At 33.8% G+C, this 16,464-nt stretch overlaps 1 protein-coding gene across 1 annotated transcript; it reads left to right on the top strand.

The window, feature by feature from the left end:
* Positions 1–598: 598 nt before the first annotated feature.
* LOC122607508 (small nuclear ribonucleoprotein SmD1a) lies at positions 599–5,302 on the top strand. The gene is made up of 4 exons (XM_043780496.1): positions 599–710; positions 842–918; positions 4,491–4,682; positions 5,139–5,302. Exons 1-4 carry the CDS (start codon positions 697–699, stop codon positions 5,198–5,200), a joined length of 345 nt encoding a protein of 114 aa, XP_043636431.1. The 5' UTR covers positions 599–696; the 3' UTR covers positions 5,201–5,302.
* The last annotated feature ends 11,162 nt before the right edge of the window (positions 5,303–16,464 follow it).

Genomic DNA, 16,464 nt, shown 5'->3' with positions numbered 1-16,464 from the left:
GTATTCAATTATGGTTTTTAACTTTTAAACAAATATTATTTTTAACTTTTGAACAAATATTATTAAAAAAAACATATTATTATAAAAAACACAATATTATGGTTATTCAAGTTAACTAGAATTAAATTGTCATGTTTAAATATCGACCCATTTAATGGTACATAGGTTCGAATTGCCTATTCGAGCTACACAAAAACGATTGTTGTGTTTGGTTCACAGATTGTGATAACATTAAAATTGAATTCTATTATTTAGTGTGTTTGATTGTTCAAAATTAGAGGATTTTCATTTCGTTAGATAGTAAAATTTATCTCATTTGATAGAATTTTTATTTTTTAAGGTAAGGGACCGTCCGTCCCTTGAATATCCAAAAAAATAAAAAAGATTACATAAATTTCATTCATCAAATTTCAATTTAATTGACAGATTCCATTTTTTAAAAAATATTTTGTGAACCAAACACACTTTAAATAAAAGTCTCATTACTTTTTAGATCGGATAATTATTCGGGGTTCGGGTTTTTTCAACCAGCCTATACCGGCCCATAATCCCATCTAGTAACTCGGCCCATATATACCAGTATACAACCCAAGAAATCCTTCTCGTTTTCAAAGCCCTAGCACCTCAAAAACCCTTTTAAATTTTTTCTTTCTTCCCGTAAGGCAAATCGTTAAATCGTTTTCAGCCTCCTCTACAATGAAGCTCGTCCGGTAAGCCTTAATAGTATATCCGTCAACGATTTGTTAATTTTATAGTTTATATGATTATATTTAACTGATTTATTATTTTTTAATTTATTAAATTAATTTTATTTTATATATAAATAACTTTGAATGTGCAGGTTTTTGATGAAGCTGAATAATGAAACGGTTTCGATAGAACTCAAAAATGGAACTGTTGTTCATGGCACTATTACAGGTCTGTATTTTTTTTTTAATTTTATATTTTTTTTTGAAACTTTATCCGGTTTTTAGGGTTTTTTAGTGATTTACATATACATATACAGATCTGATATATATATATACACACACACACAGTAGAACCTCTATAAATTAATACTGATAAATTAATACCTCAATAAAATTAATAATCTGTCAAGGCGCAACTTAAGAGAAGTTTATAAATTAACACTTGATAAATTAATAACTCGCTAAATTAATAAAATTTCTCGGTTAACACTATCGATTTTTAGAGGTTTCACTGTATATATATGTAGAGTTATATCTGTCCAGGTGTGTAGAGTAGGGTTATGAATTTTACTGTAGAAAGTGTGGTATGATTATGGTTTATTTGCTGAAATTTGTGCATTTTAAGTTTACCGACTTGCTTATCAATTCGTGTATATAATGTATATACCTGGGGGAGTGATATATTGACACCCTAAATTTGCCATCTACAACAATTGTTTGCTTCAGATAGTTGTACACTGTGCAGTAAATACGTGTAATTGTTGTAAATGGCAAATTTTTGTTGTGAATATAACTTCCCGTATATCTGTGTGTGTTTAGAGTAGGGTTATTGCAAAACAGTTACCGAGCTTAATGTACTGGAAAATGTAGGGCCAGCCTTGGCGCTGACATGTGTTGTGATATAGTTATGTGTGTGTGAGAGTTTGTGACTAGAGTAGGGTTCTTGTATAAAATAATAGCTTAGTGTAGAAAGTGAACGGAGAATTTTGGTGATTACATATGTCATAATGCACCACTTTTCACACTTTGAAGGCTTGAAACCCAAGGAGAAGAAGCTGTGCATCAATTTGAATAGTGTATCAAATGGTGAAACAGGAAACGAGTTAGCACAAAAATGGTGAATTAGGTTATGTGTTAGGTGTTAGGACCAAAGAGTATAGTCAGAAAGTATATGGAGGATACTTGTGGTGACACATGTCTTGAAACACTTTGTTGTAGAAGCACTGAAGCAGTGATATTTTAAAATGTATAAAGTGGTGGGTTAAGACGTCTTAGCGAGTCATGCGTGTTGGTAAAAAAAAATTTACAATAACTTTATACTACATATATATGTAAACTTGCGTTGTATTTTTTTAATAATGTAGTTTGATCATGTGTTGTATTATCGTAGGTTAGAGATCATATATGCTATTAATACTAATTAGTTTTAGGAGTCTTTTAGTCCTGCTTTGTGTCTCTAGAGTCATAATCTTGGTAAGATATAGGAAGTTATTACATTCTATTATGTACCAATAAATGTTATTTGTGTATTTGATATGAAATGGTTTTTTAGTAGGTACAAAATAAAAGACACATAATGTGTTATCACCAAAGGTTTAGTTTATGATTGTAATGTATAATCACAATTATTAATATTATATTATTACTATTTTGTACTTCATAGTTATAATCTTTTAAGGATGTAAGATATTGGAGTTTTCAATGTCTCTTGTTATACTAGTGATTTGAAAATTTTGGCGTGAAGCCTTTTTAGCAGGTTAAAGTTGGTTTCTTTTTGGTATGTGTAAGTTCCACATGCTTTGTCACTGAAGTATTTGGAAACTGGATGAATCATATTGAACACTAGTATGAAAATTGGATGAATCATATTGAATGCTAGGTTGGAATATACAAGAACATAATGACATGTTTAAGAAAATACTAGGGGAATTAAAGATTTAAGAAGTATTTGCTGAGGTGATGTGAAGGACCATATAGAATATATATAATGTATGTATATCAAATATCATAGGAAATCAAATGATAGGCAGAATTTATACAATTGACTATCTTTATAATAGTTAAGGGATAAAAGATATACAATACTAAAGGTGTATGTAACTCCCTTAGGCAAATTCCTAATTGGCCATAGACTTGAGTGGTCCTTGGGACTTGGTTCATCAGTAAGAATCTATCTGCATGACAAGATGCATTTTGGGGACACAAGCACACTAGATCCCATGAGAACTTTGGAGTTGAACATATAGTGTATCAGTGACCGCCTGGGAAGTACTCGTGTTATTTTACATAAATAAAGCTATGACCCCTTGGAAGTACTTGTGTGGTCTCCACAATCAAAGTCATGATCCCCCTGGGAAGTTTCCATGTGGCCCTTTATAAAACAGGCCGACTCGTGGGCAATGGTGTGGTTATAATAGGCTAGTGCTGTAGTCGATCTCTTTACATTACTTTTAGGTGGCAATAAACAGTCAATAGTCATTTTTACACTTATATCAGCAAAAGGATATATCTGCGAGGGTGGCATTTAGGGCCATTTCATGTATCAAGTCAACTAGATATTATCATATAACTAGAAAGCATTTTAAGATTAACCGTCAAATGAGTAGGCCATGTTTGTAGATGCGTATCACATTGTCACGGTTATAGGGAAGTATTTGTCTTCACATTACACAGTCATGATTGTATTCGGTTTTGAGCATCCAAGCTGTTTTGGTACATTTCCCTATCTTACCCTGCACTTTTATGTGTGCTCAATAAAGTTAGTCAGATTTCGGACACGTGACACAAAGTGTGATAGCCAATGTATTCATTATTTAGCCTATTTTAGAGGCTAGTTGAGTCTACTATACCGCACAAGTTCCCTCCATACCCATGGTTTTTAAACTTTAGATGTTACTTGAAACTTTGATTATAATTGGGTTTATTTTATGTAGGAGAGTGATCACTATCTTATATTTTGGATGATTATGTATTATGAAATCTTTATATTTCAAACTAATGACCAACATATTAATCAGATAGAGACTAACATGTCTGTATAACTTATCTAAGCATACTATACTAATACATTATGTTCCCTGAGTTATACAAAAGTTTTCAAATATATATTTGAATAATCACCTTCAAAATATTTATTTACCAGCCTAATGAGAAAATCAATAAACTCATCAAAATATTATATAAAATATATATATAAAAGGTCAAAAAATTATACATTATGAGATATAACCTATGGTTGGATAAATAAATAACTAAAATGCTTCGTAATTTATATGTAAAAGAAATCATATAGTAACATGTATATGTGTATGGGAAATATAACCATTCCTTTCAGCATGTGTTAAAAAAGAGAGATTCAGAGATAAATGTAAAATATGTATGTATTGTATGCGTGTGACTGTGTGAGAGAGTGTGTAAATGGCGGGAGATGTTGTTTTTAGTACACCACACTACCTCAGGGTCACACATACACAAAACAAAAAGTGCTATGTTAAAAAATAAGCCCAGTTAAGAAAAGCCCTAAACTTAAAAATTTGGGCCTATGTTTTTGGGGGCCTTAAACGATTGCCTGACCCAATTAGGCTATTGGGCCGGCCCTGACTCAAAACTTTAAATTCTGTTCTTATCTTATGTCTTTCATAATTTGTATGTTCGGTAATGGGACCAATGTCAAACCTTGTAAGTCAATGTACCCATAACTCAAATCACATGTTAGTTAAAGAAGACCCCAAATCCTGTCATCAAGCTAGCATTCTTACCAGTTTATTATTTGTTTTTTAATCTTGTATGGTTATGTTACAGGTGTGGATATCAGTATGAATACACATTTGAAAACGGTTAAAATGACTCTCAAGGGGAAAAATCCAGTGACCTTAGATCACCTAAGTGTCAGGGGCAACAACATTCGCTACTACATTCTGCCTGACAGTTTAAATCTCGAGACTCTTCTGGTTGAGGAAACACCCAGGGTCAAACCAAAGAAACCAACTGCAGGTATTTACTATTCTCATTTACGAACATATTTTATTTTCACATTTATATGTTTAGTTTTCCCAAACAACTAGAAATTTAGGTGGGTGGCAGGTTGGGAACTGGTTAAAGCGGGGCAGGTTGACACATATTTTTAGTATGGGTCCGAACAGGCTGTGCTGGGATGGGTTGGCTATTTAATAATTTACTATATTTATATTTCTTAGTAATTACCTCTGTTACAAGACAATTTTATTGTTAAATAAATTTAACCTATGTTGAACCCATTTGATTCGTTCTCTGTGGGGTCTTTTTAGATTTTTTTGAGATGAATTCAACCTTCGACCCAATTACATAAAAAAGACGTCAAATCCAATTTACTACAAAAACTTTTTGGGCATGCCCCTCATAAAAGGTCCTAGGGTATGCATCTGTCAACATGTAATGACAAATATATTTATATCTATTATATTCATTCAGGGAAAGCGATTGGACGTGGAAGAGGCCGTGGACGCGGGCGTGGTCGTGGCCGAGGCCGTTAGTTATCTGAGATTGTTGTTATGTCTGATTATGTAAACAAGCTGTATCGTTGGAGAATTATTGTGATGATGTTCTGAATATGGATATGATCGTTTTGCTAGTTATCTTGACCTGCTACTTTCACCATGGGTTATATATCCATTGTTACAATCTCTATCGAGGTTGTAAATGCCGGTCTTATGAGGTGTTACTGTATCGAATCTCTTAGTCGTTTTATTATAAAGTAGATTAGAAAAAACACATCTGGTTTGATGTTTTTCTACTGTAGGGATGAGATTTTGGTTTATATTCTTTCTTGATTAGCGGATGCTGGAGGATATCATCTCCACAAATATTTACTGATTTTCTTTTTGAGAAAAATGTGGGTTTATGATTCTAAGATCACATCGAGAGTGCTTATACCAACTATATCAGCAGATCCGCTAAGCAGATGAGCCATGTACATTCAAGAAGCAGTTATGGTTATGTCACACTTATTCGCATGTTATGTCTGAAATGTGTTTGCTTATGTCGCTAGTTGATTTTGTAAGAGCGTTAAAAGTGCCAAATATGACTCGTGATAGGATTGGGGAGGCGGGATGTTAGGATGTCAACAATATATATTTTTTCTATCATAACTTGTTCTCGTATAACGTATACCTCTATTATCATTCATCTCTATTCTAAACATCACAAAACTTGCAATGTAATCTGAGAATATAACCGAACTAGCTTTTGTTTTAACAAATTCGGTGTTGGTTATGTGGTTTGGTTTTAGTCTTTCACGGCCATAATGAACTATTATTTTGTATAAATGTACCACAATGTATATGTCATGAATATGGTACATTTATTATTAATAGTGGTGGTACTCATTGGTACACTTATAACTTCCTTTCCATAAATGCATTGAAAATGAAGTAATTGACATGTAGAGTCTTGCATTGTATATTCATCAATCACAACTCTCGATTTTTTAAATTGAGGTTGCTTATAATTTTGACTTTAGTTAACCTTTAACTAATAATTACAAATAACAAATAAAAATAATAATAATTAATATATATCCATTAAAATAATAGCTAATATATATCTTAATGGTACGTTTTATCTTATAAATACAAAAAATTAGTTAATTAAAAGATAAATAAAATTCAATGTAAATATATTAAGATTTTAAAATAATTGTTGTAACCACCCTCAAAATTCGACTAAGATGATTTATTTGAGTCATTTAGGCATTTACCCTTTGAGGGCTGTTACGAGAAAATATCTTTCTAGAAATCAAGGAATAGTGATATTGCCCTTTTGTTCAATATAATGCCCATAGATAGCTAGTGTTATATAAATGCCATTTATAATAACTAAATTTAATCAAGTCAATTTCAAAGTATATGTAAAATAAAAACAACTTTATAAGCATATAAATTAAACAAGCAAGTATCTATGTATCCGAATAATTCAGCATCTCAAATGATTATAATGAAAATCAATAAAACGTTACAAATCAAACACACATATATACATATACATACACGAATTATATATATACACTTACAAGTTACAAAATCCACCAATCACATTTCAACTAGTAACATGCATGTTTGTACTCCCCATGAACCACTTTAAACACTACACACCAACATCAAACCATGATTAACCTTTTACTATCCTAGCTTACTCCCCCTTTCTTTTGAATGGCTACACACACATCTCATCCTCACTCTCCTTTTTCACAACACATGACACACATCCTCCCAACTTTTCTCTCTTTCTCTCTCTATCTCTCTCTCTCTCTCTCTATTCTTGAACTTCTTCTTCTCTTTCTTTTTAATTTCGACCATGCAACCAAAAAGGAGGATGAATCTTAACTGAAACAACATTAATAATAAAGGGTTTCTATGTTAAGTCATCAAGGATTGTTTCGAGCTATCTTGGAGTTCATGTGGAGGCTTCTTGGTCACAAATTTTCTGCACAAAATCAGCACCGAAACAGCCCCCATTTCAACACAAAAGGTTGTTAAAACACATCTCTTGCTAAAAAAAACAAGCTTTAATCTTGTTCTTTCAAAAATCGATTTCTATCAAACTTTTCTCCAAATTTTCTTACACTTTCTTCTTGGTTTAAAATGAGGACAAAAGTTAATAGATCTTTATCTCACATGTTCATGCATTCAAAAATTGTTTTCTATCAAACTTTTCTCCATGTTTTCTTACACTTTCTTCTTGGTTTAAACTGAATGAGGGCAAAAGTTAATAGATCATTATCTCACATGTTCATGCATGTAAAAATCTAGAGAAAGGATTCAATGATTCAACAAGAACAAGACCCAAAAGTTAGTAGTTGAATGATTTGCTATAAAATTGTTAAATGGGTTTCACTAAAATGATTTTCTATCAAAGAAAATATCTACTTTTGGGATTTTCCATCAAAATGATGTTTTCAAAAAAGTATATTGAAGTTTATAGCTTGGTTATGTCCAAAAAGGTTAGATCATGACATGCATAGATTTTGCATTAGTTTGAATTATTTTGAGCTAGATTTGATACGAGACATGAGATGGATCTTTAAATGATCACTTTATATATCTTTGGATGTTAAATACATGTTAACAATATGGAGTTTAAGAAAATATTACAAGAAATATAGATTTTATATGAATTAAGGCAAAATCACTAAGTACACATATATACATTCACCACTTTTTATACCACTAGGTAATAGCCTAGTGGCCACCAGCTCCCCTTTCCAGGAGAGATCCTGGGTTCGAGTCTTGCCAAAGGCAAATTTGAGATAATCAGAGGATTATTAAGTGGTTGAGATTGACCTGGACACTTGCCTAGCTGGAGGATTAGTGGATACCAAATGGTACATGAGATCAGGGGATTCTCATCCAATTACCCTACATTCACCACTTTTTTAAAGTTGACCGCCGGAGTATGCATTTATCTATTCATTTCTTATTATTAAAAAATGTTAAAAAAGATTTCTTTCTCTCTTCATTAAGTAATATTACCTTTAATGTCATCAAGCTGGGTTATTTCAATGGTCTCTTTCCTTTTAGGCACTTTTTTCTCCCATTCGATGCCAACATAAAAGTCTAAAATGTTTTTGAGCACCTACAATTTTAAAATAAAAGCAATTAAGCAAAGTTATGTTTAACACCTTAGATATATAGTATACAATTTTAAAAATATTTCTATAGTGAAATTATTCCTAGATAGGGTTGGCAATTTCCGACACGGACCTGTTAGCACGACATGACACGACCTGGTTTTTTCGTGTTTTGTGTTTGGCTTTAACGTGTTTCGTGTCTTAACAGGTCCGGACCTGTTAAGACACGATATGACACGATAAGACATTATATGATAAGTAGTATATATATGGACATGTTAAAGACACGTTAAAGACCTGTTAAAAAAACATTAAAGACACGTTAAGGACACGATAAGACACGATAATACGCGTTAAGACACGATAAGATACGTTATCAGGTCCCTTAACAGGTCCCTTATCGTGTAACTTTTAACAAGTCTCTTAACAGGTCTCTCAACAGGTCCCTTATCGTGTAATCTGTTAAAAATCGTGTCGTGTTCGTGTTTGGAAAAACTAACACGTCTAGCTATCGTGTCGTGTTCGTGTTTAACCCTATCGTATTCGTGTCATGTCGGACACGATATGCCAGCTCTATTCCTAGACTAGTCCAATAGTGAGACCATTTAACTTATTCTAACACATTTATTATCATGATTTCTAGACAGTAATAGTAATTAGCCCCGGACCCAGTATGACGGTCCCGTACTTCACCCACGCTTATTCAAATCTGTATCATCAGTTCAGTTCCACTAGGGACTTACCTCCTTGAGACAAATACAGATCTTATACTTCTTAACGATTGTAAAAAAAAAATGGCCAAGACAATTGTATCTGTTTAGGAGTTAAAAAAATATTTAATGATACAAAGGTTATCATAACATGAGTATTACAACACCTCAAATCCTTGGGATTTGGTAATCAAATCTTATATATACTAATTAATATTAAATAATAAATAATGGTAAAATGGCCAAGACAATTGTACCTGTTTAGGAGTTAAAAAATATTTAATGATACAAGGGTTATCATAACATGAGTATTACAACACCTCAAATCCTTGGGGATTTGGTAATCAAATCTTATATATACTAATTAATATTAAATAATAAATAATGGTTATTTTTAAGAGAGAGAGAGAGAGAGTGTTTCCGTACTTTGAGAACCAATTTTTTTGTAACAACCATGACAACTTTTAAATTATGTATTTGTTCACATGTTTTTTTGTTCATTCACATGTGAAATGATATAAAAATATAGGGTTAAGTGCACGAAAATGTAATCAACTAAAACCGAAAAGTTATTGTGTACATAAACTTACAAAAAGTTTATTGTATACATGAACCCTGCCAGAAAGATTATAGAACACACGATTGACCTGCTATTACGTTAGCCGGTAATCCTTTTGATTTTTCAAACTTTTTTTGCTTACGTGGACCAATGTGGATTTTTTTTGATTAAAAAAAGAACATTTTCATTGGTACCCAACATATATATTCAAGTGTATATATATTATTCTGTATCATATATATATATATATTCACACCATCAACATATATCTATACTATGAAAATCAACATCAACAAAACTATAAATTGATGAGATGTGCCGCCACCGGAAGCCGGGGAGGAAGAAAAGCCATAAACTGATGAGATCACGGTGGTCGGATCTAGCAACCACCGCCTTGAAAATGTCGCCGATGACATTGTCACACTACCACCGATGCACTCCACCACCACCACCGATATTCCCCCCATTATTTTTAGATTTTGAGGTTGTTGATGTGAAAGGACAAGACTCGATAAACCGAAAATACAGAAATATATATATATATTTTTAAAAAAAACCCCACTGCGCCGCAGTGGGAATCCTCGGCCAGAGCAAGAACATGCCCCACTGCGCCGCAGTGGGTTCAACAAATCTCCCACTACGCCGCAGTGGGAGGAACCAACATTATTTCCGTGGGAAACCACTGCGCCGTAGTGGGCAAAGTCACCCCCACTGCGCCGTAGTGGGCCACCTGACAGCAACCCTAAATACTCATTTCGACCATGAATAACTTGCAACCTTCAAATTTCAAAACGAACTTCTCAAAACACATTTCAGAGGTTTCCAACAACAAAGTAGACACATTTCAAACACAATTACAACATAACATGTTTCACAAATCAAAGAACAACCCTAACGGCTCATTTACCCGTTTTGGCAACATTTTCGCCCAAAAACGACAATACCATTTTTCAAAGACTTTACAACTTGAACATTAACAAAAATATTACTGAAACATGACCTCAAACCCAAATGTACCATGAGCCATGAGGTGTGGGACGTCTAAGCTTCTATACCAAAATATCGTCATTCGTTTGAGAATGACCTAATTACCTTCAAGTTCTTCAAGAGATATCTACAACTTCAAGCTTATCAACACACACTTAGTTCCTTCTTCCGGAACTACCTATAAAAGTGTAAACAACTAAAAATATAAGCAAAGGCTTGGTGAATATACTTGCATACATTTACGAATACGAAGGAGGGCATAGTACAAGGATTTTCACATGTAACCTATGGCATCGTCATGTCACATTTACATATTCACCTTGCACACAAACAATACATATATGGATCCATATAAGCTAAACAATCACATCTATCGGGATTCTTAGTCCCCGGAGGTTCTTAGGCCTCATATCATATCAACATTCGGGATTCTTAGTCCCCGGAGGTTCTTAGGCCTCATAAACAATGCCCCACATGGGCTCACCGCCAAATCAATTACCATGCTTGGAACATTCACATCTCGTGGTAATTGACCCAACGTATACATAAGGGTATGCAAATATACTCACCTCATCCGCAACAAAGACAATAACGCTAAATAGACAAGCACAAGCAAGCTTCAACCTATAATCATATCGTAAAAATGCATAAGCTTACATTCACAACTTGACTAGTTCAACCTAGCCATTCTCAATCACTAGCCTTTTCTAAACCCAAAACCCAACCCATTTGTCATTGAATTACTTCCAACCTTAAGATTAACATTAGGTAGTTCAATCTACCATTTTCATCCATATTTTATTAACCAGCAAGAACTCATATTTTCTAAAAACTCAAATTATCAGATAACCTTATGAATTTCATAGTCAAAAGCATCATATAACTCAATGACAACTAGGTTAACTAAGGAATTAGAAAAAACTAACCATAATCCAATTTCTAGCAAAAAACTCCCAAAATTGGTTCATCCAGGAACCCTAATTTCAAGAGAATGATAAAACTAAATTAAGGGAATTCAATACCTCAAGGTTAAATGAGCTAATCCAAGACTTAAATTGAAAATCCCCTTTTCCCTTCTTCTTTGAAATTTTCGGCCACCACCACTCAAAACCCACAAACCCTAGCTTTTCAATTTCTTGAATGAAGATTATTTGATGGTGATGATTATTATGGATGTTTCTTATCCTTGAATTTGAAGGAATTTAGCTTGATTTGAGAAAATGAAATGAAGTGCATGTAGAGAATGAAAAAGAAGAAGAAACTAATGGGTGGAAGAGTGATTCATCACAAGTGAGATGGCTGGCACATCAGGGGCTTGCCACGCCCTCTTCTCTTTTTGTGGGTATTTTTACCCGCCATCCGTTAAAGTTCCAACTAAATTAACCTCATATCCAAAAATAAAATACTAGGAAATTAGTTTAATGTCAAAACTATGAAAAAGGGTTAATTTCTTTTACCTTAAAATATTTGGGGTGTTACATGATGGTTATTCGCGTGGTGGTGGTAACAGACGGAGGAAAATTCCGTCCAAACTACGAGTGATACACCATCGCCGGAAAAACGAAAAGTTACACCGCGGGAGAAGTACCTGTTTTGACCCATCACCGGAGCCGCCTGTTGTGCCACCACTAACATCTGGCCTCTAAAAATTAGTTTTGCCACCACTACATATAGCAAGGAACGGTGTTTGTTATCAGTGAAGATAAGCAGAAGGCAGTGGTGGTGGATGGAGGAGAAAGGGCAGAGAGTGGCGGCAATACGGTGATAGTGGTGGAAGATAGGGTGGAGACATGGAGTTGCCACAGTAGTAGTAGCAACCACAACCATTTTTGCAACAATCGTTGACCATTTGTTTTGAGAGTTTTAACCTTTTTTTTTATCGGATTTTGTTGTGTTTTACGTTTGGAGCGTATTTGTTTGTTTGTTAGTAACTCGCCATGAAAATGTCGTAGCCATTCTTGCTTTGTTGTGTTTGTTTTGAGAGATTTGACCTTATTTATTTGTTTTTATAGTCAAAGTAAGATAATCGGGCCCACATCAAACAGTAGCCGGTCTCAGTATACAATAGAAAATTAGCAGGGTTCATGTATACAATAAACCTTTTGTAAGTTAATGTACACAATAATTTTTCGGCCTTAGTTGATTACATTTCCATGCACTTAACCCAAAAATATATGTTGTAGAAGAAACATTTTCAAGAAACCTTCAAATTAGCCTTTTATGAACTTGTGAATGAATTTGTTCACGTTTTTTGTTCACATGTGACAAACGGCTATATATAACATTTCCGAAAAAAATTTCTTCTACAACATATGTTTTTATAACGTTTCACATGTGAATGAACAAAAAAAACATGTGTTCCAATATGAAATTTAAGAGTTCTCACGGTTCTTACAAAAAAATGGGATCTCAAAATAAGAGTACCCATATATATATATATATATATATATATATTATGTTCTATTGGTTAAATTTGTGAGATTCGAAACAGACAAGGGGCAAGGGTGTAGTGCCAAGAGATTGGCAAATTGGCAAATTTTCTAGCCAATGATAACATGCCATTGCCACGTGTCCAATCAAAACTTTGCCAAAAACTAATCAAAACTTGTCAATCTACATGCTATAGTGCCAATTCTTGCCAATTGAAAAAAATTAACAAAACAAACCTTAAACTTTTATTAAACTTAAAAAACACAATACAACTAATTAAAACATTACATTTATTTAAAACATAACACACAAATACTTAAAAAAATAAAACAAGATCACTAAACATCGATATCTAGATCTCCCACGTGCTCCGTAATATCATGATGTAACATGTAATGCGTCTCTTCGTTACGTAAGTGATGGGGAAAATTAGGGTCGGTAGCACGAATATCGTTAGGAGGATCCCTGATGTACACCGGTGATATCGCGTTGTCGTCGTCCTTGAGTATCATGTTATGTAAAATAACACACACATACATCGCGTTAGTGATCTTTTCTTTGTCCCTCATCCGTGCAGGTCGTTCGATGATCGCCCACTTGTTCTTCAGAAGCCCGAATGCTCGCTCAACGTCTTTTCTCGCGGACTCTTGGAGTTTCTTCAATACTTTCTCCTTTATCGCGATTGAGTATGCATACGCCTTCAGAAAACAAGACCATGGTGGGTAAATACCATCCCCTAGATAGTATCCTCTATCGTAACGGTGCCCATTTACGGTAAAGCCGTACTCAGGAGACTTCCCATTCACCTCGGGAATAAACAATGGCGATTGCTTCAAAACATTGATGTCATTTTTTGAGCCCACAACACCGAAATATGCATGCCAAAACCATAAATCATATGAAGCAACGACCTCAAGTATGATAGTCGGGCGGTCATGATCACCCTGGTGGTATTGCCCACACAAACTATGTGGACAATTTCTCCAACTCCAGTGGGTACAGTCGATGCTACCGATTATGCCAGGAAAATGATGTCGGACTTCATGCGCCTCATATAAACGCGCAACATCGTGGCTAGTCGGAGAACGCAAATACTCTTCACCATAAAGATACTTTATGGCAATTCAAAAGTTGTCTAGACACTCACGAGCCGTTCTAATAGAGAATGACAACCCCTCATCATAGTTGTCGGCAAGGTTGCCGTACGCTAGTTGCCATAGCGCGCACGTGCACTTTTAAATCGCCGAGAACCCTCTAATACCCGCCGCATTCGCCGAAGACTGAAACCATGGAAATGTTGCAGCGATATCTTCCACGATTTTCAAAAACAACCTCCTCGACATACGATATCTCGTACAAAAGACATCGTCCTCAAACATCGGCTCATCTATAAAGTCCATGTTCATCAATCTTTTATGAGCCGAGTGCCAATCTCTCCAAATATATCTTTGTGGGTGTGCAGAAGAAGATGCAGTGTCTTCTTCTAAGGCTGTAAGAGCAACAGACGCCAAAAGACATTTTGCCTTATGAAATTTGATAGTTTGATGTTTGATGATAGTATAAATGTTTGTTGTTTGAGATGGTAATATGTGATAAATATGTGTATGTATATATAAAAGTTGGAAAAGGGAAAAAAACAAAAAAAAAACATCACAGACGCTCCCAACGTTCACTTCCAGATAAAACAAAAAAAAAACGGTCACTTTATACGCTCCCAACGTTAATATGCATCGGCCAAAACTAGCCGATCTTCCTTGCCAAAACTTGTTGATTGTGCTTGCCGATTCACGTGCTATAGTGTAGCCGATTTGCCAAATTTGCCGATGGTTTTAGCCGACTACACTTTTGCCCCTAAAGGTGGACATAACAGTTGATCAATTGAATGGGCTGGCTACTTAGTTGTATGTGTAAATGGTATATTAGATTTAATATTATAGTAATATAGTAGTGTATATATTATAAATATATATAGATTATTCACTCACATTATTATTTTATTATCTCAGGCAAATCGTGATTTCCTACGCAACCACTTGTTGAAGGATGGCATAATTTTAGTCGAATCTTGGGTGAAGTACGAGGCCAGGATACTCGGTCTGGGGCTAATTACTACTTACTGTCTAGAAGTCATGGTTATAAATGTGTTGAAGAATTTAAATAGTCCTACTATTAGACCAGTATAGCTAAGATTTCATCACAAAAATATTTTTAAAATTGTATACTATATATCTAAGGTGTTAAACGTAACATTGCTTTTATTTTAAATTTATAAATGCTCAAAAAAAATCTTTAGATTTTTATGCCGGCGTAAAATGGGAGAAAAAAGCCATTTGAAGAAAAAGAGTCATTGAAATAACTTAGCTTGATGACATTGAAGGTAATATTAGTTAATAAAAAGAGAAAGAAACATTTTTAACCCTTTTTAAAGTTGACAACCTGAGTATGCTTCTTTTTGTACATTTGTATTATTAACAAAGGTTTCTTTCTCTTTTCGTTATGTAATATTACCTTCAATATCATCAAGTTGAGCTATTTCAATGACCCATTTCCTTCCAAGGGTCTTTTTCTCTCATTCCACATCGGCATAAAAGTCTAATTTTTTTTTAGCACCTACAACTTCAGAATAAAAAAATGTTATGTTTAATACCTTGTATATATAGTATACAATTTTAAAAATATTATGTGATGAAATTTTACCTGGACTAGTCCAATAATAAGACCATTTAACTTCTTGAACACGTTCATAATCATGACTTCTAGACGGTAAGTAGTAATTAGCCCCAGACCCATATCCCGGCCTCGTACTTCACCCAAACTTTGACTAAAATTATACTTGTTAAAGTGGTTGCGTTGGAAATCACATTTTGCCTAAGATAATAAAATAATAATGGAGGGGTTGAGTATTGTAAAACAAGTATTTAAAGTAAAACAAATAGGACAAAATTTTGACCATTAGATCATGTTAAATTGATGCATAAAGATTCACGAAACAATTGATACACTATGATTTTCATGATGCACGGTGATTTTAGTGAATGAAAACATATTGTATTATTTGTTTTACTTTAATAGTTGTTTTATTTTACCTAAAACCTAGTAATGTAACTAAATAATCTATATATATATTTATAACATGTATACAACATATTACTATAATATGAAATCTACCTACCATTTTCATATACGACCAAGTAATCGACCCATTGACTGAACATTATAGTAATATGTTGTATACATGTTAATTGATCAGTCAACCCTAAACCCTTTATATCGTCGGCTTCGAATCTCATAACCTTATTTGATTGTCCCTATATATGGGTAACACTTCGGTGAGAACACTCTTAAAATAAGAACGGTGAGAACACCTTAAAAATATCATTTTGATGCATTAAAAGTCCATAAAACTAACATAGTGCATAACTAATTATCTTTATTTAAGTGTTTAACAACAAATTTATCCGTCAAAATCGAAATAATCATGTTTTT

The sequence above is a fragment of the Erigeron canadensis genome, chromosome 7 (genome assembly GCF_010389155.1).
Source record: "Erigeron canadensis isolate Cc75 chromosome 7, C_canadensis_v1, whole genome shotgun sequence".
NCBI classification, from domain to species: Eukaryota; Viridiplantae; Streptophyta; class Magnoliopsida; order Asterales; family Asteraceae; genus Erigeron; species Erigeron canadensis.
This window is presented reverse-complemented; position numbering and strand designations above follow the sequence as displayed.